At 33.8% G+C, this 23309-nt stretch overlaps 1 protein-coding gene across 2 annotated transcripts in view; it reads left to right on the plus strand.

Annotated features, from left to right (window-relative positions):
• Positions 1-23309, plus strand: part of GRIK2 (glutamate ionotropic receptor kainate type subunit 2) — a 651919-nt gene that overhangs the window by 611147 nt on the left and 17463 nt on the right. For both annotated transcript variants that reach the window (XM_042939447.1, XM_042939448.1), the window contains exon 15: positions 4527-4752. In XM_042939447.1, the coding sequence (XP_042795381.1) occupies positions 4527-4752 (226 nt within the window). The remainder of the gene's footprint in view (positions 1-4526; positions 4753-23309) is intronic.

Here is a 23309-nt window from a genome sequence, read left to right on the forward strand (position 1 = left end):
ATAATACATCACACATGCTGAACTTTATCTGAGTTAACTGATATTATGATGATGATGATCATCATCATCATTATTATATTTCTGGTGCAGTCAGTTTTGCTTGAAAAAATCTTCTGTGGTCTCTTCTGGAAGAATTCTAAGAACCAGGACAGAAAAAGACCTGACATTGGTTGTAGACTCCAACTTAAATTTCTTCTGGTTTCAATATGTCCTCCCTGGATCACCTGTGTCCAGTGTGTTATCCAGAGAATAAAACCTCTAGTCTTCTGCTTGGGTGAGATGGAGCAGTCACCATGATGCTCAGAGAAAGGGAAGGGGGAGGAATGGATCAAGGATCAAGGATCTAACATTTTTAAAGACATTCTTTCAATAAATTTTACTTTTTTTAGAACTTTGGTCATCTGGGTTTGAGAAGCATATAGAAATTCCAATTTGAGGGTTGATGGGGGTGAGGGAGAGGGGGAAGTGGGTGATGGGCATGGAGGAGGGCACTTGTTGGGATGAGCACTGGGTGTTGTATGGAAACCAATTTGACAATAAATTATATTAAAAAATAAAATGTTCACAAAAACTAAATAAAAAATATAAATATAAATAAAAAATTAGAAAAGGAAAAAAAAAAGAAATTCCAATCTCTGAGACTTCTGTGGGAGAAATAGCGTTATAAAAGTTACTTAACTGAGTTACAATTCACCTTTCTGCTTTCCAGCTTCCAAAAATTAATTTCTGTTGTACATTCTTCTATTGTTTTGTGCCTTGTGGATTCATGCCATAGGAGAGAACATGTACTCAAAGGCGATAGTCAACCTGCCATCTTTGCCATACTTTTGGCATTTTTTAGGAAAATTAACATATAAGCATTTGGTGGTAGTATGCTCTCTTTTGGAAAAATAATCAGAATTATAAAAATATCATACTATTGCACAGTGTGCTCACATGTAGTGTCTTATTTGAGCCTCACAAGAACACTGCAAAGTTGGCAGAGATATTTGACTATTATGCACATTGAAATTCAAAGAGATTAAATAGCTTGTATAAGAACATAGATTCCATTAATAAGAGACATACAGCTAGTGATCATTACTGCTGTCTCAGTCTGAGTATATTCAGAATCTACATGTTACTTAAGTATAGGTAACCAATTATTTCCGAGTGGTTAGGTCTGTAGAGAAAAAAGCATGCTAAGCTTCCTATTCAGCTTATGAATTTGTTCAGATACTTTGTTCAAATGCGTTGCAAGCTGTCTTAGCTGCTTTAAATTTGAAGGTTTCAGTAAAATTCATGTTGTGGAGTCCTTTTGTTTTTAAACCAGTGATGCACTGGATCCTCTTTGCTACTCAGTATAATAGAAGTAATAAAATTGCCGGGAGATGCTAAAGATTAGTCTGCCTTTTCAACTTGCTGTAGAAATAGGTGAGAATTGAAAGGCATCTCCACCCTTGCCACACACACACACAGAGTCTGCAGGCGCAGTGATGATTTTTAATCACACTTTGGGTTTTACAGTTGTGTTTTACAGCCATCAATGGGAGGTGCAAAGAAGTGACTGTGCTAAACTAGAAATTGTGATCAAAGAATGACAACAAATCAAGCAAACAAGCCATATAGAATGTATATTTCTAAACTGAAATATCTCTTCTTTGGGTTTTTATTTTTATTAAGAGAAACAAAAAAAATTTGGGTGACTTCTGTTTCTAAACCTATTCTACAATTCTAAGTATAAAAGAAATACTTATATCTTCTGCCGACAGGAAAAATGAGTAAAGCTATACAAAAATTATAGACAATAGATTTCTGGAAATCAGAAGTAAATCAATGAGAGATCTTATATAGCAATGGAAGATTGGAAATGATTAGTTTCAAAATGATTATCAATAGTAATTTCTAAGAAGTGCTCATAAGAATAAAATATAAGTGCAGGAAAACATTCAAAGAATTTTACATGAAAATACATTTTGTAAAATTCATACTTGGTCAATTAAAGTTTCATTTTATAGATTAGATATTTCAAATGTAAAATAATACTACATTCACATTAATTTAAAATTAAACTATATATATCCATAAAGGATAGATTAGAAATAGTCTTTAGTTTCTTGGTTTTCAGTTGTTAAAAAAAGTTTGATCTGTTTACACAGCAACATATTAACTGTTAAAATAGAATTTTATACTGTTATTATACTGTTAAAAAAGAATTTCTCTTTTTTAAGTTGTTTGTGTTGTATAATTTTTAAATTTGAAAGTACTATTAATATTTTAAAACTTATATTGCATATTATAACATACATAATACTATAAAAAGTGGAAGATATAATGATGTATGATTTTATAAATATATAGACATATTTAAATGATTATTGCTATTATAAACAATCTGAGTCCTCCTCTATTTGGGACAAAAATACTACTTTTCAAGTTCTTTTTAAATTAACTTGTGTCAATGGATGGAATGTGTTATCACTAATTGGAAATCATGTAACTAAAGCAATAAAACATTAATTGTTAACGTTCTTATAACTGAAACAAAGGAGAGAATTTAGGCAATTTATGACCACATTAGGTAAAAATAATTTTTGTATACTTTCTTATCTCTGCTTGGTTTAGGCCTCAGAGAGTATGCCCATGTTATGATACTACACGGTAATATCATATTACCATGATATTTCATTATCACTCCTTGATAAAGAGTTACTTTTTAAATTATCAAGTCATGAGAGTGCAGTTGATGACATACATTTTAGAATTATCATTTATGGGATTTTATATCTATTTGTTATCAGCCACAGATTTACTAAATCAAAAAATATGTCCAACTTAATTTTTTATTAAAAATCTCCTTAATCTGCAGGTGAGCTTTAATTTTGATTTTATTTTGTCTTTAGGTCTCGTTTGATGCAAAACATTAGGAGAAAAACTTTTTATCTTTGAAAGGAAGTGAGTTTGTTCTGGCTATTGTCATTATGTAGTAACATTTGGGAAGCCAGATGAATCTATGCAAAATCTCACTATTGGTGGGGTGCCTGGGTGGCTCAGTTGGTTAAGCATCTGACTCTTGGTTTCAGCTCAGGATATGATCTCATGGTTTGTTGGTCTGAGCCCCGAGTTGGGCTCTGCACTGACAAAGCAGGGCCTACTTGGGATTCTCTCTCTCCCTTACTCTCTGCCCCTCCCCTGCATGCATGTGTGCAATCCCTCCCTCCGTCTCTCTCAAAAGAAAAAAAAAATATCACTATTGGTCTTAACTATTCCAATAAGGATTTCATCATAACCTTAAATATTCCTTTCATTTTTCTTTTCTACTTCCAACATATGATCATGTTCTTTTAAAATAATTGACATGCCACCAAAGCTGCTCAAATTTGTAATCCTATCAATCTTATTCTAGACTTTTTAGCTGCAGTCTTTCAAACTTTGAGCCACTGGCCTTTTGGCATGCCTTAGTGTTTCATTGAAGAGCAAAGGTTTGAATTTTTACCCTCTCTTAGCCCTAATGCTATACTTGTTTTTAGAAAACACTCATTATTTTGTTCCCCCAGCAAATTTAAGGGTTTTCTTCCTATTTCATCATTGAAATAATGCCATAAGTTTTCTAAATATTATTGTGCACCTGCTTTTAGTGGAAGAAGTAGTAATATCTCATTTATGACCTGGCATATGTAGGACTAAATACATGCTTAAGCTGTAAAAAGATTGCATATTTATGCACTTGAAAATAGTTTCAACTTTTTATGACAGTGCTACCAATATAGTGAATATCCTCCTTGTGTTTATAGCTTCAGTATTATTTTTTGTGTTTGTGTAAGAGTTTAAGTGACATAAGGGCTTACAGCTGAGCTTTCCATAAGCAGATGCTAACCTTTTCATGTTTATGTTTTTACCAGTGCCCTCTGAACAAAACCCATTTCATTCCTTTACTAATAAAACCCTAGTAAAGCCTTACTGAGAATTTTCATTTGGATATAAAAACTATTCAATTTTATTGGTCCAGGAAACTTTAGTTAGTTTGTAGATCTTAATCACAGCTTTCCTGAAGCAGGCTACCAGAGGTTCTGTGGCGTCTGGATTGCATTTCAGTGGAGAATTTTACTTGTAACAAACTCCTTATATTTGTTCAACCTATCTATATATATCCTTGTGTATTCTTGGAGGATGATGTGACGTTGGGTGTCACAGTCAACCAAACGAGGAAAAAGAAAAAAAGAAAAAGAAAAACCTCAAGGTTGTTACAGTGTCAGTTGGTGTCCAGTGTCTGTCTCTTCCAAATTTGATGTTATAGTAATGTTGAAAGATAAAATTATACACATGAGATACTCATATGAGATACAAGCACAAAAGTTCCTCCTTATTAATATTATTTTCTCTTTTTTTATTGGCTTCTATGATTTACTAGCTGTACATTTTTTAACATGATTTTTGATATGTTTGTTAAATAAATTTAAATGAAAAATAGTAAGTTCCATCTAAATATTGTAGGATCACATGGAAACTAAGGAATATATATTCTTACCTGTTTCATTTCTCCCTAGAAATCAAAAATATCTACATATGACAAAATGTGGGCCTTTATGAGTAGCAGGAGGCAGTCAGTACTCGTCAAAAGTAATGAAGAAGGAATCCAGAGAGTCCTCACCTCTGATTATGCTTTCCTAATGGAGTCAACGACCATTGAGTTTGTTACCCAGCGGAATTGTAACCTGACACAGATTGGCGGCCTTATAGACTCCAAAGGTTATGGCGTTGGCACCCCCATGGGTAGGTTTTATGTCAGTCACTTTTCTTTGTTCTTGAGTCTTAGTTGCTGTGAGGAGGAGGAAAAACAAAGCCTCCATATGCCTTTGGGAATTTTCTTTTTAATAAATCTATCTTGCTATGTTCGCTTACTGTATAAAATCAGGAAGCAATTTGGACATCCGCTTCTAAATAGGTAAGTAACAAAAGAAAAACTGATTTCCACCAAAATGGTTGGTAGACATTTTTACTGAATCGGTGTTGAAAAAACCCGCAACGTCAATGTAAAAGACCTTCTCAATTCTACATTATAAATGTTTTATGAATCAAATAGTTTTTGCATTTTATTTTTTTCAGATTTTTGGCTTAATGAGTATAGTATTTGAGTAGTATTTGAGTTAGAAAGTTAGTTAAACGAATGAGCCACAAATAGTTCATTTTTTCCTGTGGATATTCGCTTTATTGTTTAATTTTAGAGAAAATATTTTTTTAATTTATTTTTTTAAATATAATTTATTGTCAAATTGGTTTCCATACAACACCCAGTGCTCATCCCATGTGCTCTCCTCCCTACCCATCACCTACTTTGCATTCTCCCCTAACCCCCATCTACCCTTAGTTTGTTCTCAGTCCTTAAAAGTCAATTATGGTTTGCCTCCCTCCCTCTCTGTAACTTTTTTTTTCTCCCCATCTCCTCCCCCATGGTCTTCAGTTAAGTTTCTCAAGATCCACACATGAGTGAAAACATACGGTATCTGTCTTTCTCTGCCTGGCTGATTTCACTTAACATAATACCTTCCAGTTCCATCCACATTGCTGCAAATGGCCAGATTTCATTCTTTCTCATTGCCAAGTAGTATTCCATTGTGTATATAAACCACAGAGAAGATATTTGTTTTAAGAGAAATAGCAGACTGTTTTCCAGTAACATATCTAGATCATTTGACATCTGGTTTAATTATTTATGACATCCTTTTGCTTTCATATGACAAAATTATTCTCTATAATAGTCATGAAATGAAATAAAGGATAATAATTGCCAGAAAAGGCAAACAATGGACATTTTGATTTATTGGACTTCATGTATGTGTATAATATATATGAATATGTATATTCATCTGATAAATAAGTGTATTAACATGCAATATTACAGTACATGTGTATATGTGGTGGGCTTAATAATGGATCCCCCAAAATATCCACAGTCTAATCCACAAAATATGTGAACATGTGACCTTATATGACAAAGGAGATCTTACAGATGTGATTAGTTAAGGATATTGAGATAGGGAGATTATTTTGGATTAACTAGGTGGATCCCTATAAAAAAGTAGCAAGGGTCAGAGTCACAGTTAAGGAGACATGACAATAGAAGAAGGGAAAGGAAGAATGTCTTAGTCCATTCCAGCACATGTGACAAAATACCAGAGATTGAGTAAAGAGTAGAACTTTATTTTTCACAGTTCTGTAAACTGGAAGTCCAAGATCTAGGTGCCAGCTGACTCCTTGTCTGGTGAGACCTGCTTTCTGTGTAATAGATGGGTATCACATGACAGAATAGTCAGGGATTTCTATGGAGTCCCTTTTATAAGCTCATTCATGACAGCCACATCTAATAATGAATTTCCTCCCAAGAACCCCACCTCCAAATGCCATCCTATTGAAGATTGGTTTCAACATAAGAATTTGGGTGGTCACAAACCTTCAGACCATGGTGTTGGGAAGTTGAGGGGGAAAAGAGACGGAGAGAAATTTGAGAATGCTACCTGCTGAACTAAATATGGAGTAAAGGACCTGTAAGAATTAGTTTAGAATGCAAGAAAACATACTTTCTTAGAGGTTGAAGAAGGAATGCAGTCCTGCAGACACATCACTTTTAGGACTTGTGACCTTCGAAATATTAGGCAATACATTGGTGTTGTTTTAAGCCAATAAATTTATGGTAATTTGTTACAGCAGAAACAGAAAACTAATATTATATAAAAGGGAAAAAATAACAGGTTAACATGTTTTAATTAGCAACAGTGTAATTTTTGAAATAAAGGGGAAAACAGCTATTCACTGGCCCATCACAATAGCAAATAATAACTTTAAATTTTTCCTTAGCCTTAACTTCTGCAAATTTGTCAATGACCAGGCCAAAACTGATCTTCATGTATTCATGTTTAATAAATAGCATAGTCACATTTGTCAATTTATCTTCACTCATAAATTTAAGTTAATTTTGAAAATTTTCTTTGAAATGAACTAACATGTATACAATAGTTACAAAGTGGGGCATAGATTTATAAAATCCAATTTCAAAATAAATTCCAGAAATTACAATACTATAAAGAGTCTTTGCTTCTTTGAGATCATTTCTAGCAGCTTTCAAATGTCTGGTAAATCCAAAACCTTTCCACCTTATATAATGACTTCACACACAAAAAAATTCTACACTAAATTCTATCATATTAGATGAAGTTTTCTCTAATTTGTTATGTAATTCAAAATAGTTTGAACTAGCTTTGAGAGAATTTTGAGATACTATCTCCTGTAATACTACAAATTGCTATATTAATATAGTAGACCCCAAATAATGCTTCCATAGTAACTATAGAAATGAAAACAAGAAAACAAAAAAACCCTCAAAATCTTGGATTCTTATTCCCAAAGTATGCAAACGTAGCTGAAATCAGATGTGTTGGAAGTAAATTGTATACTGGGAATTCTCCAAATTAAGTAGAATGTTATTAAAGAATAAAAAATTAAATGTATGTTAATTCAAACCTTAATAGAAGTTGGGCTATTAAAACTCAACAGTAATTGTTTAGAACTTAGATGCACAGAAAATATTTTTGAGGTGGAATATTTTATTTTTAATGTGTTTTGACTACCTAGTGTGCGGTGATAGTTGATATTATTGTTGTTTATAAATTCTGCACATAGAACTAACCACTTTTTTGCCTGAAACAGAAAAAAAAACCCTCCCAAAGCCTTGCTGTTGTTATGCCAATGTATGTATTAATTCCAAAGTTTTATAATTAACTCTAATATATGATAAATGTTTATTAATGATTGAATTTTCATAATTCCTGCTTGAGGAGCAAAGTTTTTGTGTTGATGGAGTCCTCAAACTGTGGCATTCACCATAGTTAGATCTGGTATGATTCTTTCCCTTGGTAAGAATTATATAATGAACTCACCAACTTCATGAGTTCGTGTACCATTTATCTGGAATTTGTAATGAGTGATTTCTTTGCTAATTTTTCAAGTATACTTTCATTCATTTATGAAAAGGTGTATAAGCAAATTTATATTTTCGGCAATAGACCAATAATGTGCTATTAGAAAGTATCGTCATTTGCAACAACCTTGCAATACGTGAGAGGGGTATTATGCTAAGTGAAGTAAGCCAGAGAAAGACAAATACTGTGTGATTTCCCTTATATCTGGAATCTAAATAACAAAATGAACAAAGAAATAAAAACAGAAACAGACTCATAGATACAGGAAACAAACTGTTGCTTACCAGAGGAGGGAGAGGTAGAAAGGCAGGTGGAATTGGTGAAGGGGATTAAGAAATAGTAACTTCTAGTAATAAAATAAATATCATTAAGATGCAATGTCCAGCATAGGGAATCGAGTCAATAATTGTAATAGTTGTGTATGGTGTCAGATGATAACTAGACTTAACATGGAAATCATTTTGTAATGTATAAAAATACTGAATCGCTATGATGTACAACTAAAGCTAACAAGATTTATGTCAATTATACTTCAATTAAAAAATGTCATCATATAGTATTATGCCCAATGATACTCTTTTTTTCCCCCAATGATATTCTAATTTAGCCTTGTCTTTTAATCTTGGGCAAGTCACTTGAGTTATGACTTCTAGATTTTTTTTTTAATTGGTAAAATTAGGTTATACTAAGAAAACTTAAGGTCTATTTAATTTAAACTTACAACAATTTTTCTGATAGTATGCTTGACAAATTCAGAGAGTTTGTTCTAAATTGGGCTAGAAACTACATGGAGAAATATGGTTCACTGATGTCTTAGAATAAATTTTAAAACTTAAGCACAGTTGTAAACACTTATGAGAGCTGTGAGCAGTAATTTGTTAGGCTCTCATTGGCTTGCAGTTTCATTTGGAAAGAGCTAGAGCAAATAAATGTATTTTTCAGTGTTGTTTCTGAAAGAAGTGAAATTCTCATATGTCTTCACCATCTTCTGCTGCTTTATATTATATGGATGAAGGCAGAGATTTTTGTTTCTTTGTTGTCGTAAGCCTACGCAACTGCACCTGCATTCTGTGGACCCGCTATCATTTGTTGAGCACATAAATTCTACATCTGAAAATATGATCGTGCAGCAAGATTTATAAGCAGAGAAAACAAGTACTTTTTATAGCTAATAATAAATGTGGCATTTTACATTATGAAATGTGATGACCTCAGTAAACTAACTTGAGAAATCCAGGGTAATGGGAAGTAAGATTTGAGGAAGTGGTGTGAGAACTTTGCAGACTAGCACAGGTATTTTAGTTAGTGATAGTTACATAATAGCACTTATAATTTTAAAATTTCCAAAATAATTTTGACTTCTACTTAATATAAAATCTTGAACTTGAAATATTTTTGTTTCCTTGGTTGTTTGTTGTTGTAAATACAATGTACCAGTGTACCAGGAATGTCTCTATCATACTATCTCACTTTGAGGAAATGCTTACTAAAAGTAAATCAAAATAGTGTATTATACAAATCTCAAAAACCCACTGGGTTATTTCAGATGTGAAAACTATTTTAAAAAGAAAGATAATAGTTGAACTAGTTCTCTTTTTTAATTTTTAAAAAAAATGTTTGTTTGTTTGTTTATTTATTTATTTATTTATTTATTTATTTATTTATTTATTTTTGAGAGAGAGAAAGACAGAGCATGAGCAGGCAAGGGGCAGACAGAGACAGAGACACGGAATCCTAAGCAAGCTCCAGGTTCTGAGCTGTCAGCACAGAGCCTGATGTAGGGCTTGAACCCATGAGCTGTGACATCATGACCTGAGCCAAAGTCGAACACTTAACCGACTCAGCCACCCAGGTGCCCCAATACTTGAATCAGTTCTAAGGAGTTCTCTGTTATAATTTATTGAAGCATACAAAAGGAAATTTTCAATCCCTCTTTACCCCTGACACTGTTAACCCCTGAAACCTTTTATTAAAAGGTAGAGACTTACTAAGGAAAATATAAAACAATTCAAAATATTAATAGATATAATACAAGCTATATTTTAATATAACTTTTTGAATTGAGGAAAATATACTGGGCACAGCACTTAGAATTTCTATTTCCTCTAATTTAAAGCTTATCTTTTAGATAAGATGAAAGAACAAAACAAATTAAACTATAAGCCTTAGGATGTAGTTTTTTTCTTTTATCTGTTCAACTCAGCTGATCAGATCAACTTTTGCCCTTCTGAAGAAAGCTGAGTTATTGTGGAAAATATTCATTGATTTTGGCAAGGGCACTTGCTTGAGAAACTTATAGATATCAAGTTGTATCTAAATGGATTCATTTCTTTGTAGTGTGTAGATAAATGGGGAAATAATAGTATGTTAGTGTTTTCATTAAAGTAATTTTTTAATTAGGCAATAACACATGATAAATTTCTAACTTTTATAGGACATTCTTGGAATGTTAATGTAAAATTATCAATACATGGGAATAAAAATTCAAAATCTGAAAAATACTATGATACAGTAAAATAATAGACAAAGAAGAATATTTTAGCACATTCTTCTTTATAGTCAAAGCCAAATATTAACTTTAATTTACTAAACTCTCATATCACTAAAAGTTATTTAATGCATGTAGCCTATATTTTATTTTTAGTCTAATTCTGAATGAGATAAAGTTGAAAACAATAATTTAAAAGAAAAATATTCAAATCATTCACCTGCATGTATTGCAATATATTTTTTGTTTCTCTTATTTAGATAACTTGTTTTCTTCTGTTTGACCGGATGTTAACTTCTTTAGTGAATTGAATTTTATTCATTCATAACAGTGTAAAATAAATTTTGAGACTCCATACATTATAAGTGAGTCTTAACTCTCATATCATTTCATCAGAGAAGTACAATCTAGAAAGAGGCATTTCATACTTCACTCCCTTAAATACTTGACTTCTGAGAAAAAGATTCCAGGGAGTAATTTATGATTTGCTCTGCCATACTTCTACTAGAAATATGGCTTCATGAATTATTTATATTTATTTAGTCATTAATAAACACAAGGACATGCAACTCTAGCACTTGAATGAGATTTCTGACTTCCCATAAACTTTCAGCCAATATCATAATCTGCATTTTCAACTAGTTAACTAGCATTTGCCTATTGTATCATCATTGTTCAAGTATATTAAAGATTATTGATAATATATTTACTTTGAAGATTTTGTTTAAGCATAAATCAAAAAAAATCATTCTTGTATGAAAACGTTAATTGAAGCTCTTGTTCTTTTCACAGCAAAAGTTAATGAGGTCAGTATATTCAAAGCAGAGACATGTGGGCTCAGGTTCTGAAAATTTAGATCAGTACCAGAAATACCTCAGGATTTTGAGTGCATATTCTGCAGGAGCCATGATCCATAGGGAAAATTTCATCTTTACAAATACTGTGAATGTGATCAAAGAGAGAGGAACTCTCTTTGCTTTTAGTGTTGTTCAGATGGTCAGACATTGTCAAAGAGGCACATGTGATTACGTGCAGGAGATTAAAACAGAAAAAGACTTTGTCTCTTTTGGAGTGAGAAATCAGAAATGTTTCAAAAATTATATATATTTTCCTTTGTCCCCCAATAGCCCATGCAACTTCTTGTTAGCCTGCAAGGTAGGCCTCCTCTGGTGTGACTCATCCAGGGGCAACCCTCACCATTCATCATTCTGAGTATGATGATAACTGCCCAAAGTGTGCTGTGAAATCGCTGAATGACTCCAGTATAAGCTATTTAATTAGGGAAGCTCTGTTTACGCAAAAATACCTTAGTGGAGCAATCAACAATGATGTGAAGGCAAATGCTCAATAAGCAGATGCTGGTTTAATTAAGCTTGGGGTGACATCACATCCCTTTCACAGTTTTCCTGACGGCAGCACTGTTATTTCAACGTAATATTTACTGTACGGTAGGTTTTTGAAGTTGTAGGTGTTCTTACTCTTAAGTTAACCGAACTTCCTATGCCATTCAAAAGAATTAAATTAAGAAACACACACACACACACACACACACACACACACACACACACACACATAACAACTCTAGATGGGGTAAAGCAAAAAAGCAAATCGCAGCAGTTTTCATTAAGGAATATTTAAAATGTGTGAGCAGTTGCAATCTTGACTTTTAATTCACCATAGGTGATAATCTATTTATCTGAACAGGGAACATTTCTACTTAATGGCATTTTCTACTGCATTGCCTCCCTTCTTACTGCCCAGACTAAAAGCCTTCTTGGTTTCTCTCTTTCGAATATTGAATGCACATTGTACTTTGAAGACTAGGCAGACTCAGCAGTCCATGCGCTGGTAGGAAAGCAGCAGTCTCAAAAAATCCATTAGAGCCAGTTGGTGTTATTTTGGTTTGCTGTGTTCAATTTGGTAGAAATATTATAAAGTGACTGAACGGTCTCATTAAAACTATTTCTATTTTTAACAAGGAGTTAGTAGAATGCTTCATTTGTTACTTCCTCATGACTTTAATCACATATATAAAATATGTGTCAGCTGAGAAGGGGATGGAGGGATTGTGTTCATGTCTGTGCATATTGTAGATGCAAAAGTTTTCTATAATATAATTTGTTCCCATTTTACTTGTGGGCTTAACTCATTAGTAAGTTTTAAGCAGTCAGTGAATAACTATTTCTGTGAACAAAATCCAAATTAACTCAGTCATATCATAGTCATACAACTACTGAAATAAGTGTAATACATGAAGATGTAAAGTGGAAATATAAAAATGAAGAAAAGATTAATGTAAAGTAGATATTTTTATAATGCTTTTGAACACTAAGGTTAGATTTAAAGATCATTTTATCACACACAAAATTGTTATATACATTTTATTTCTGTTATATTATTTAATTATAAATGCTAGGATATATTCCTATTTGATAATAGGGTTTTAATTTTACCTTTGTAAACAGTTTTATAACAAGTTTTATGTTAATGAATATGAAATAGTAGTAATCCTATTAATGATTCTCAGGTAACTTTTATCTCATTACAATGCTCTTACCCATAATCAGCCTAAAGTAAAAAATGTTGCAAGAGGTTGTATCATTGACTCTTTTAAAAAAAAAAAAATTAACATTTATTCATTTTTTGAGAGACAGGGAGAGAGAGAGAACAAGCAGAGAAGGGGCAGAGAGAGAGAGGGAGGCACAGAATCCGAAGTAGGCTCGAGGCTCTGAGTTGTCTGTACAGAGCCTGATGCAGGGCTCAAAACACAAACTGTGAGATCATGACCTGAGCCCAAGTCAGACGCGTAACCGACTGAGCCACCTTTATGGTAGAAGTATACAACTTTAACATATGAACAATGTAAAATTTCTTTCTTCACTTCTATTTTCTAACGTTAAATGCGTGAGATCTCACTGCTTTCTTTCTTTCTTTCTTTCTTTCTTTCTTTCTTTCTTTCTTTCTTTCTTGTTCTTTGATGAAGTGGGAGATATAGATTTTGTTAGGAGAGGCATGTTGTTTGTTTAAGGCAGATGCCAGTGTTTATAAAAATAGAAATCAGTATTAGAAGCATGTTTTTTTCTCTGTTTTGCTCACCATCCATTTCTAAAATTCTCAATCCATCATATAATAAGTACTATAATATTCATCATTATAGATGCATAAAATCGCTGGCCTTCAGTTCTTCAGCTTTACTGAAGTGAATGAATACATTTGTCTTCATTAGTTGAACATAATGCACAAAAATTGATGCAAATTATTCATCTTTCTGCAGGTCAAACCTTCCATTAAAATGCATTCTATCTTTTCATTGCCTAAGCAGCATAATTTTAATGTTGGTGAAGCGATTTTGCAAGGCTAAATCAAGATCTAATAATTTTCAGGGCCTGAATTAAACAAAAAAAAAGTCAAATTACACTTGTAGAAGCTGTATATTTCTGGCATACTGTTAACGTCTAGATTTCCTGTCACTGAAAACAGATGAGAGTCTCAGTAAACTATGCCTGCTCCACAGATCATCAACAAACTCTGCGTGCTAGAATCTAGGAAGCTTCCAGAGGGAATTTGATGAATTGTAAGCACCAGTGTGAGCAGTTTTCATTAATAGTGTAAATGCTGACCAAATGGTGCCCAAACAATGCATAAATGGATAATTTTCATGAAAACAGAGCTAGTTCTGATAGATTTTATATGCAAACATTGGATCATTTCATTCATTTAATTAGCGTCTTGTGCAGATTTGTCCAAGGCCATGGGTTCAAACTCTATTATAGATTAGTTAGCCAGATTGACTATGCCAGATTGTTACCCTTTGGTTTGTAGGACTAAGTAAGATCAATCATTCTTACAGGGGAAAAGAGTCAAAGCACAGAGGTAAAATGTGGAAATACTAGATTCCAAATATGGCTGTCTTGCATTTGATGGTCCTCATGTGAAGGGCATTTTCTTAGCATGCTGTATAGAATGTGGGGCCATTGTAGTCAGGTGACTTATGTTCAAACCCATTGGAATGTCATAGGTGTCTTAGTTGATGTCACTGAGCCTGTCTGAGACTCAGCATCCTCATCTGTAAGTGAGGGAAAACATGTTTACGTAATTGGGTTGTAATAAAGATTGGGGCGCCTGGGTGGCTCAGTCCGTCAAGTGTCCAACTTCAGCTCAGGTCATGATCTCACAGTCCGTGAGTTTGAGCCCTGCATTGGGCTTGGTGCTGACAGCTCAGAGCCTGGAGACTGCTTCGGATTCTGTGATTCCTTCTCTCTGCCCCTCCACCTCTTACGCTCTGTCTCTCTGTCTCTCTCTCAAAAATACATAAACATTAAAAAAAATGTTTTTAAATAAAAAAAGATTGAACATATTATATTTGTAGTATTTGGATCAGGACACATGCACCACAAAGAATTACAAAGGAATGTCTTAAATGTTTTATCATTATTGAAAGGATGTATTGTGGTTTTGAAGTTATTTGTATCTTAGGTTTTTGCTGTCTATTCTTTAAGTAATCAGACATCTCAAATATATTGTAGATAAGGCAGATTGTTAATATAACCCATTCCTAACCACATGGAAATGTTTTCCTATGGAACTTAACTAGGGTTTTGCCATCACGTAATCAGTATACTGTAGTTAGCTAACCATCATTTGGGGGGAAGAAGGTGATTGATATCTACTCTATAAAGATGAGATAATTCCTATTGTAGACCATTATATAAATAAATAAAATAAAGTTTTTCCTTCCAAGCATTTCTTGAATGTTTAGTGAACAGAGTCCCAAGATGTATTCAGAGAACAGTATCTCTAAAGACATGTATTCTTCCTTTGTATTTGGTTTATCTATAAGAAATTTTATCACTGTACAACCTGCTTCGCTCTGTAAAATAATGAATACAAAATATAGATATACAACATCCCCTTTCTTAAGGAGACATTAGTGAAAAAATAAATTGAACACAAATTATGGAGAATACAACCTGGAAAGGTGGTCTGTTATATAACACAGGGACTCAGTGGTAGATCTCAGTGAGGAGAAAGCAGTCAGATCAAATTGCAATCAGACTTGAGCTCTACCTTAGAGGATAGATACTTACTCTTTTCAAAAATACATCCTCTCTCCCAATTTTGGGGTACTTGATGATTAACTACAATGATGACTTTATTTAAAATGGTCCAACTTTTGTAATTTGTTCATTATAGTTTGATATTAGATTTGGAATGAAAACATCATACTTAGGAAAGTATTGCTGACATTTCCATTCTTATCACTTTCAAATGATTACTATGCAGATGAAAAATTGTAAGGAAGGCAGGATTCCAGTATAAAACTATTTCTATTTTCATACTTAGTGTCAGAGTTTCATGATTTAATACCCAGAGAAGAAATGTGACCACAAATCTACTTCACCAGCTACTTTTTAAATAATATATATGAAAGATGTCAGAACCAGTGAAAATAGTTTACTTTTTCATAATATGCTGATAATATTTGCCCTTCTTATTCTTTTCACATAAGTTAGAGACTATTCAGAATATGAATAAAGGGCAACTGGCTAAAACTCATACTGTATAACTTGAATTTTTTATTAATAGAGTTTTTTGTGCTTCATATAAGCATCTCCTTTTGTTATTTTAGATACTTGAATGTTCTCCTGAGGATTCTGCAAATAGTCTTTCAAATAGAATACATTTACATTGCTTTTCTATAGAAGTCATAAAGACATTGCATTTTGAGGTCTACTGCAAAGGGAAAAAAAAACCACAATCTCTATCAAATTTAAGCCAGTTATTGATTTTGAATATACATACTTTAAAATTTGTTATATCTATGATGTCCTTGGTGGTACATCCACTTGATATTTATATACACATTTGCTCCCTAAATGCATGTAGTCTCTGCCTTATGGTTTTTTACTTTTCCTCTCTCATTTCTACTTTAACAATGCATTTATTTTTGGCTCCATTCCATCATGACCCTGATATCTTATACCTAATTCTATCTTCTGTATCTAGAAGAAATTAACTAAGTGGGTTTGGGATGCTTTCACTATCATTTTTCCTTCCCATATATACCTTCCTAAAACAGAAATGTGATAGAAAGGAAATAGAAGAAATGTAGGCAAAAAGCAGCAAAAGAGAGTTATTTTCCCGACCCTTATTTTCAAAGCAATGCAACCTTTTTTTGTACCTACTCAGCAGACTAAGATAGTTTCATCTGTTACAAGACTATATAATATTGTGTTCTTCATTATAATGATCCTCATATTTATAAAATGTTATCCAATATATGTATTTTTTGTTGCAGTGAAAACTCTAGAAAGGTAGTGCTCATGTGACATTATTCATCACTATATGCCTGGAATCTAACACCTGTGATAAGTACTATACACACCTGTGTGTGTAATATAGTAAAACAAAACAAAACAAAACAAAACAAAACAACCAAACCATGACTCAGACATGGTCCCCCCCACCCAGGGCATTCATATTATCACTTAGTAGGGAAAGAGACATGGAAAAACATTAGAATATGATATACCAAATGCTGTCCTAGAGTATCTGTAATGCCATTGCACCAAAAAAGAGGGATCCTGTATGTCTCTGTGGCAGTCAAGAAAAAGTGTGCAAGTATAGTGAAGGATGAACAGAAATTTATCTGAATGAGAAGAAGTTCAACCAGAAAATTGGAGGAAGTGTAGAAATGTGGCTCCCCAGGCAATGGGAAGTACATTTAATGTGTATTGCTAGCAGGTTAGATGTAAGGAGAAGTGGATAAAATAAGAGAAGAAGCCTGTGATAGATTGAAGAAAGGATTGTGTAACACATTTAGGAATGGAGATTTTATTCTATAGCTGTAGAGCACCACCGGAAAATTTTAAACAAGGAAATGATGGTCCTAGATATCCAATGCAGAAAGATTACAAGGTATCATGGAGAATGGATCACTTTTATCTGTTGTTTACCATTCTGTGATTATAATGTTGATAATTTGATTTCAAGATCAGATTACTCTTCTATTTCTATGATTCTAATTAATGGACTCCTTATACTCCTATCAAATTGAAGGGTTTTGGTTGGATGCCTAGAAAAGAAAATGTAAAGAGGGAGATAGAACTTCATACCAATTTAGCTGTTATCTCACAGGAAGTGTGAAATGGGCCCCATAAAAGTATTTAGTTGCTATATATATTAAAGGCTTCATTTGAAATAAATATATTATAATTATTATATATAGATTAAAGATCTAGGTATAGTTTGGGTTCATATGAAATGACTAAAGATAACATTGCAAGCACGCATGACCAATTATTTAGTAATTAATATATTATTTTATTTATGCATGTGTTCACCCAACAAATATTGTGTCCTTATTGTGTGTTGACAAAGCAAATAAAACCCCTGCCCTTGTGGAATTTATAACTTATTAGGGTAAATGAGCATTAAATAATCACAGAAATTAATTTTTAGTTACAAACTGAGGCAAGTTCTAAGAGAAAATGAACAATGATGCTATGGTACTGTATAACAATATTATTGACCGAATAAAATGGGAAATGAATAAAATAAGTAAATAGAAACACTGAATAAATCTGGAAATATGGAAATATAAAATTAAATCTGGAATGTAAATGTAAAATTTGTCTTAGCACTTCTTAAAAACAAATATGGGAAGGAAAATGTCCTTTGAGATAATAAAACCCATCTTCTGCTGAGGCAAAGGCTCTAAGAGAATGTGCTCTGGTTCTATCTTTATTGGAAGATTTGATGGAAAGAATGGTAAAAAATAGATACAGCTCTAAAAGCACTCAAAATTTGTTGTGCATTTATGGCACTTAGCACTCATCTCAGGATAGGGAGCAGGGAGCCATTTCATAAAATTTCACATTGCCAACAGCACTGTAATTTAAGAATGGAAGTTGAAATTCCAGCAGACACCCTCAGATCTTCTGGGCTAGCTGCTCTTTTACTTATTAAAGCACTGACCAAGGAAAACTGCTGGCTGTTGATTAAATGCAAGGAATGCATAAGAATTTATAAAGTGACTTGTTGCCCAAACTTATTCCATAAGGTCAATATTAGAAGTGTGAAATAAGGCTGTTTATGGACTCTACTTATTCTACTGATTTTAACAAGAGCCTTAGAAGATGTCCTATATCAGAAGCTCTACCCTGACTTATTTTGGCTATATCATACTCTATATATTATAATTGATTGAATATTCATTCAAAAAGTATTTGTTGAATGCTTGCTGTGTGATAGGCACTGTGCTAGATGATGGGTGAAATAAGGTGAATAATGAATGCTTGATTACCAATAACTGACAAGTAGCCTTGTCTTAAGCCCACACTTAAAGGGCTTCAAGTTCTTGGGTATATGTTTCAGAAACATTTATCAGATGAAACTCTTTCAGGGGTGCCTGGGTGGCTTAGTCAGTTAGACTTCCGACTTTTGATTTTGGCTCAGGTCATGATCTTGTGTTTCGCCAATTGGAACCCTGCATTGGGCTCTGCGCTGACAGTGAGGGACCTGCTTGGGATTCTCTCTTTCTCCCTTTCTCTCTTCCCCTTCTCCGCTCTCTCTCTCTTAAAATAAACAACAACAAAAAAGAAAATGAAATTCTTTCAAAGTAAAAGGAATAATTAGGGAATTATTAAAGTTCTTTGAGTCAAGCCCTTGAAATAACATATGCTTAGTGATTATGGTATAGTCTCATACCCACAAGATATGTACATAACTGTATTTCATAAAGTGCACAATATCTTGGAGTAATGACCAGCTAGAAGAAATCTAAAATTATGAGTAGACTTCAGAGAAATATCTTCCCAGACTCAAAGGGAGCAACTACCAGAATGTTACTTAAGTCTGTGCCATTCCCAGCACACAATATCATCATAATGATCTGGATAACTACAAAATATAAAACAAAAGAAATTGAAGTTCTCTAGGACATTGACGGAAAGGATTTGTCATTATGAAAAACAGCACTTAGCCAGCCCCTCCAGATTTTAACAAAATGTTAAAAAGATTTTAATGCTGTTAGGAAGAACAAAGGCTGTGTACTTCCCCCCCCCCAACCCCAAATTGTTTTTTTCATCAATTTTAATATACAAATATATTTAAATAACTGTTACAACTCTTGATCCTCAAAAGTATCTAATAAGGGGACTCAAAAGCCAGGTGTGGAGACATGTCTTAAGGTGAGCAGTGTGATATGAATTTTTATGAGCTGATGCTTCATGAAGCATATAGATCATTAGATGAAAAAGAGCATACAAAAAAAGAAAATGCAACTTGATGAGCTATGGTGTAATGATGTGTAAATTCAAAACCGGGGAGGAAGATATCTAAGCAGGGACAAGCAGAAATATCTAACAAGAAACATAGTTTTGATGGAGAGTACCGATGTAGTAAGAATAGTAATTATTGGGGGCACCTGGGTGGCTCAGTCGGTAAAGCATCTGACTTCAGCTCAGGTCATAATCTCACAGCTCATGAGTTCAGGCCCCACCTCGGGCTCTGTGCTGACAGCTCAGAACCTGGAGCCTGCTTCAGATTTTCTGTCTCCTTCTTTCTCTCTGCCCTTCCCCGTTCATGCTCTGTCTCTGTCTCTCTCAAAAATAAATAAACATTAAAAAAGAAAGAGTAGCAATTATTGTTATCTAAGGCAGTACTTTTCAAATTGAGATAAAAATAAAATAATTGAAGGGACATTAATAGATCTACAGGGAAAAATTATTTCCTTAAAAATAATTTAAACATTTTATGTATTTATTTATGTATTTATGTATTTATTTATTAAGTTATTTATATTTAGAGAAAGAGGACAAGGGAGGGGAAGAGAGAGAGGGTGACAGAGAATCCCAAGCATGCTCAGCACTGTCAGTGCAGAGCCCAATTCAGGGCTTGATCTCAGGAACCCTGAGATCATAACCTGAGCTGAAATCAAGAGTCAGACACTCAACAGACTGAGCCACCCATGTGCCCTAATCTGATCATTTAAGCAATTTTTTTAAAACTTTTTCCTTTTTTTAATGGGTAGATAGAAGCTCGTATTTTGCTATCATATGATGTGAATTTATGAGAAGTGCATTTGTGATGGAGTATTCTTCAAATATCTGACCAAGGAATCCTTTAAAAATGAACCATAGATGTACATTTACCAAAAAAGGAAATCTGTGGAGAAAATCCAGTTTTGGAAATATTGGTATAATGAGTTTTAGAATGAGATATTTATACAAAGCAAGGGTAATCTTGTTTCTGACCTTTGTAATTAAAGCATATAGAAGCCTGATTTGAAAGAAAAGAAAATTTTGGCAGGATGGATAGGAAATTACCAGTGTATGGATATAATTTTAGCATATTTCACTGAAGCATGTCAAGTATCAGACAACTTGCTGTGCAACCTTTAAAGAGAAGCTATTTATCAATCAATATGCCTGCTCAAGAATTAAACATAATGCTGACCTCATTCATTTTATCATTTCTATGCTATCTAGATGTTTTGCAATAGGAAAAGGAAAACATTGGTACATACTTAAAATTGTGAGTTTGTAAAGAATATGAAAATGACAAACAAATGGGCAGATCAATAAATTGTGTTTAGGCTTAGAGCCAAGTACATATAATAACATGTGGCTTTCATCCTGTAAGTAAGAAATTTAGAATAGTAGAAAGGAAGGGAAGGAGGGAGGGTAGGGAAGAGAGGAAGATGAGAAAGGGAAAGGAAAGGCAACAGGGAAGAGAAGTGAAGGAAAAGAAGGAAAGGAAACAAGAAGTCAAGAACAAAAAGAGAAGAGTATGAGAAATAGAGGAGGAAAGGCAAAGGAATGAAGAGCTGGAAGGAAGGAAGGAATCAACTCAATTTCCTAAGCCCAGGAAGTTAGCTCTGAAATACTTGGTGGGACTCATATTAATTGTTTATAATAATCAGTTTATTTTCCTAAGGAACTTTTAATCTATCTGTTGGGAGGGATGTTACTGAAATTATAATTTTATGTAAAATTCTATTGTCAAAATTTGACATTTAAGGACATTTGGAGACAGTAATTCTTTCATTGAGGAAATTCTGAATAGGTGAATTTCTAGTTTTTATTTATGCCCATGCATGTACTATTACTATGTATCACTTGAGGCTGTCTCTGTGCCTCCTCAGTGCTCATTTTGAGCCCCAAGTCTTAGGCATCTGACATGAAGGGATATCACTATGTAATAATAATGTTTTCTTTGCTTCTTTTCTTCATTCTTTCTTTCCTTCTTTCTTTTCTTTCCTCCCTCCCTTCTTCCTTCCTTCCTTCCTTCCTTCCTTCCTTCCTTCCTTCCTTCCTTCATTTTATAAGCTACAACCTTTTCTATCTGGTAAATGGGATCCTTTGGAAAATTGTAAACACACACACACACACACACACACACACACACACACACTTTATTTTTTTTTCAATATATGAAATTTATTGTCAAATTGGTTTCCATACAACACCCAGTGCTCATCCCAAAAGGTGCCCTCCTCAATACCCATCACCCACCCTCCCCTCCCTCCCACCCCCCATCAACCCTCAGTTTGTTTTCAGTTTTTAACAGTCTCTTATGCTTTGGCTCTCTCCCACTCTAACCTCTTTTTTTTTTTTCCTTCCCCTCCCCCATGGGTTTCTGTTAAGTTTCTCAGGATCAACATAAGAGTGAAACCATATGGTATCTGTCTTTCTCTGTATGGCTTATTTCACTTAGCATCACATTCTCCAGTTCCATCCATGTTGCTACAAAGGGCCATATTTCATTCTTTCTCGTTGCCATGTAGTACTCCATTGTATATATAAACCACAATTTATTTATCCATTCATCAGTTGATGGACATTTAGGTTCTTTCCATAATTTGGCTATTGTTGAGAGTGCTGCTATAAACATTGGGGTACAAGTGCCCCTATGCATCAGTACTCCTGTATCCCTTGGGTAAATTCCTAGCAGTGCTATTGCTGGGTCATAGGGTAGGTCTATTTTTAATTTTTTGAGGAACCTCCACACTGTTTTCCAGAGTGGCTACACCAATTTGCATTCCCACCAACAGTGCAAGAGGGTTCCCGTTTCTCCACATCCTCGCCAGCATCTATAGTCTCCTGATTTGTTCATTTTGGCCACTCTGACTGGTGTGAGGTGATATTTGAGTGTGGTTTTGATTTGTATTTCCCTGATAAGGAGCGACGTTGAGCATCTTTTCATGTGCCTGCGGCCATCCGGATGTCTTCTTTAGAGAAGTGTCTATTCATGTTTTCTGCCCATTTCTTCACTGGGTTATTTGTTTTTCGGGTCACACACACATTTTAAAAACATAACACGGGGCACCTGGGTGGCTGAGTTGATGAGTGTCCGACTTCGGCTCAGGTCGTGATCTCACAGTTCGTGAGTTCGAGTCCTGAGTCGAGCTCTGTGCTGAAAGCTCAGAGCCTGGACCCTGCTTCAGATTCTGTGTCTCCCTCTCTCTGCCCCTTCCCCGCTCATGCTGTGTCTCTCTCTGTCTCTCAAAAATGAATAAATGTTAAGAAAAAATTTAAAAAAAAACATAACAGTTTCTGTCAGTATGGACTATATGTTTAAATAACTGAAGAAAATTTCATTGTGAGCAAGAATATAAAAGAACCAAAAATCAGACATTACAAAGTGAAAATGGAAAGGCCAAATTCAGGACTAAGAGAAATTTGGCATATCCTGCGTGATTTAAAAAAAAATGATTTATTTGCCAACATTTTAATATAGAGAATTTTAGATAGAATGTTTCATGTGTTCTCACACACACACACACACACACACACACACAATAAAATATCTGGCAACCCTATGTTGAAATTCTCGTAGAGTTTTACTAAAACTGGAGGTGAAAG

The sequence above is a fragment of the Panthera leo genome, chromosome B2, assembly GCF_018350215.1.
Source record: "Panthera leo isolate Ple1 chromosome B2, P.leo_Ple1_pat1.1, whole genome shotgun sequence".
NCBI classification, from domain to species: Eukaryota; Metazoa; Chordata; class Mammalia; order Carnivora; family Felidae; genus Panthera; species Panthera leo.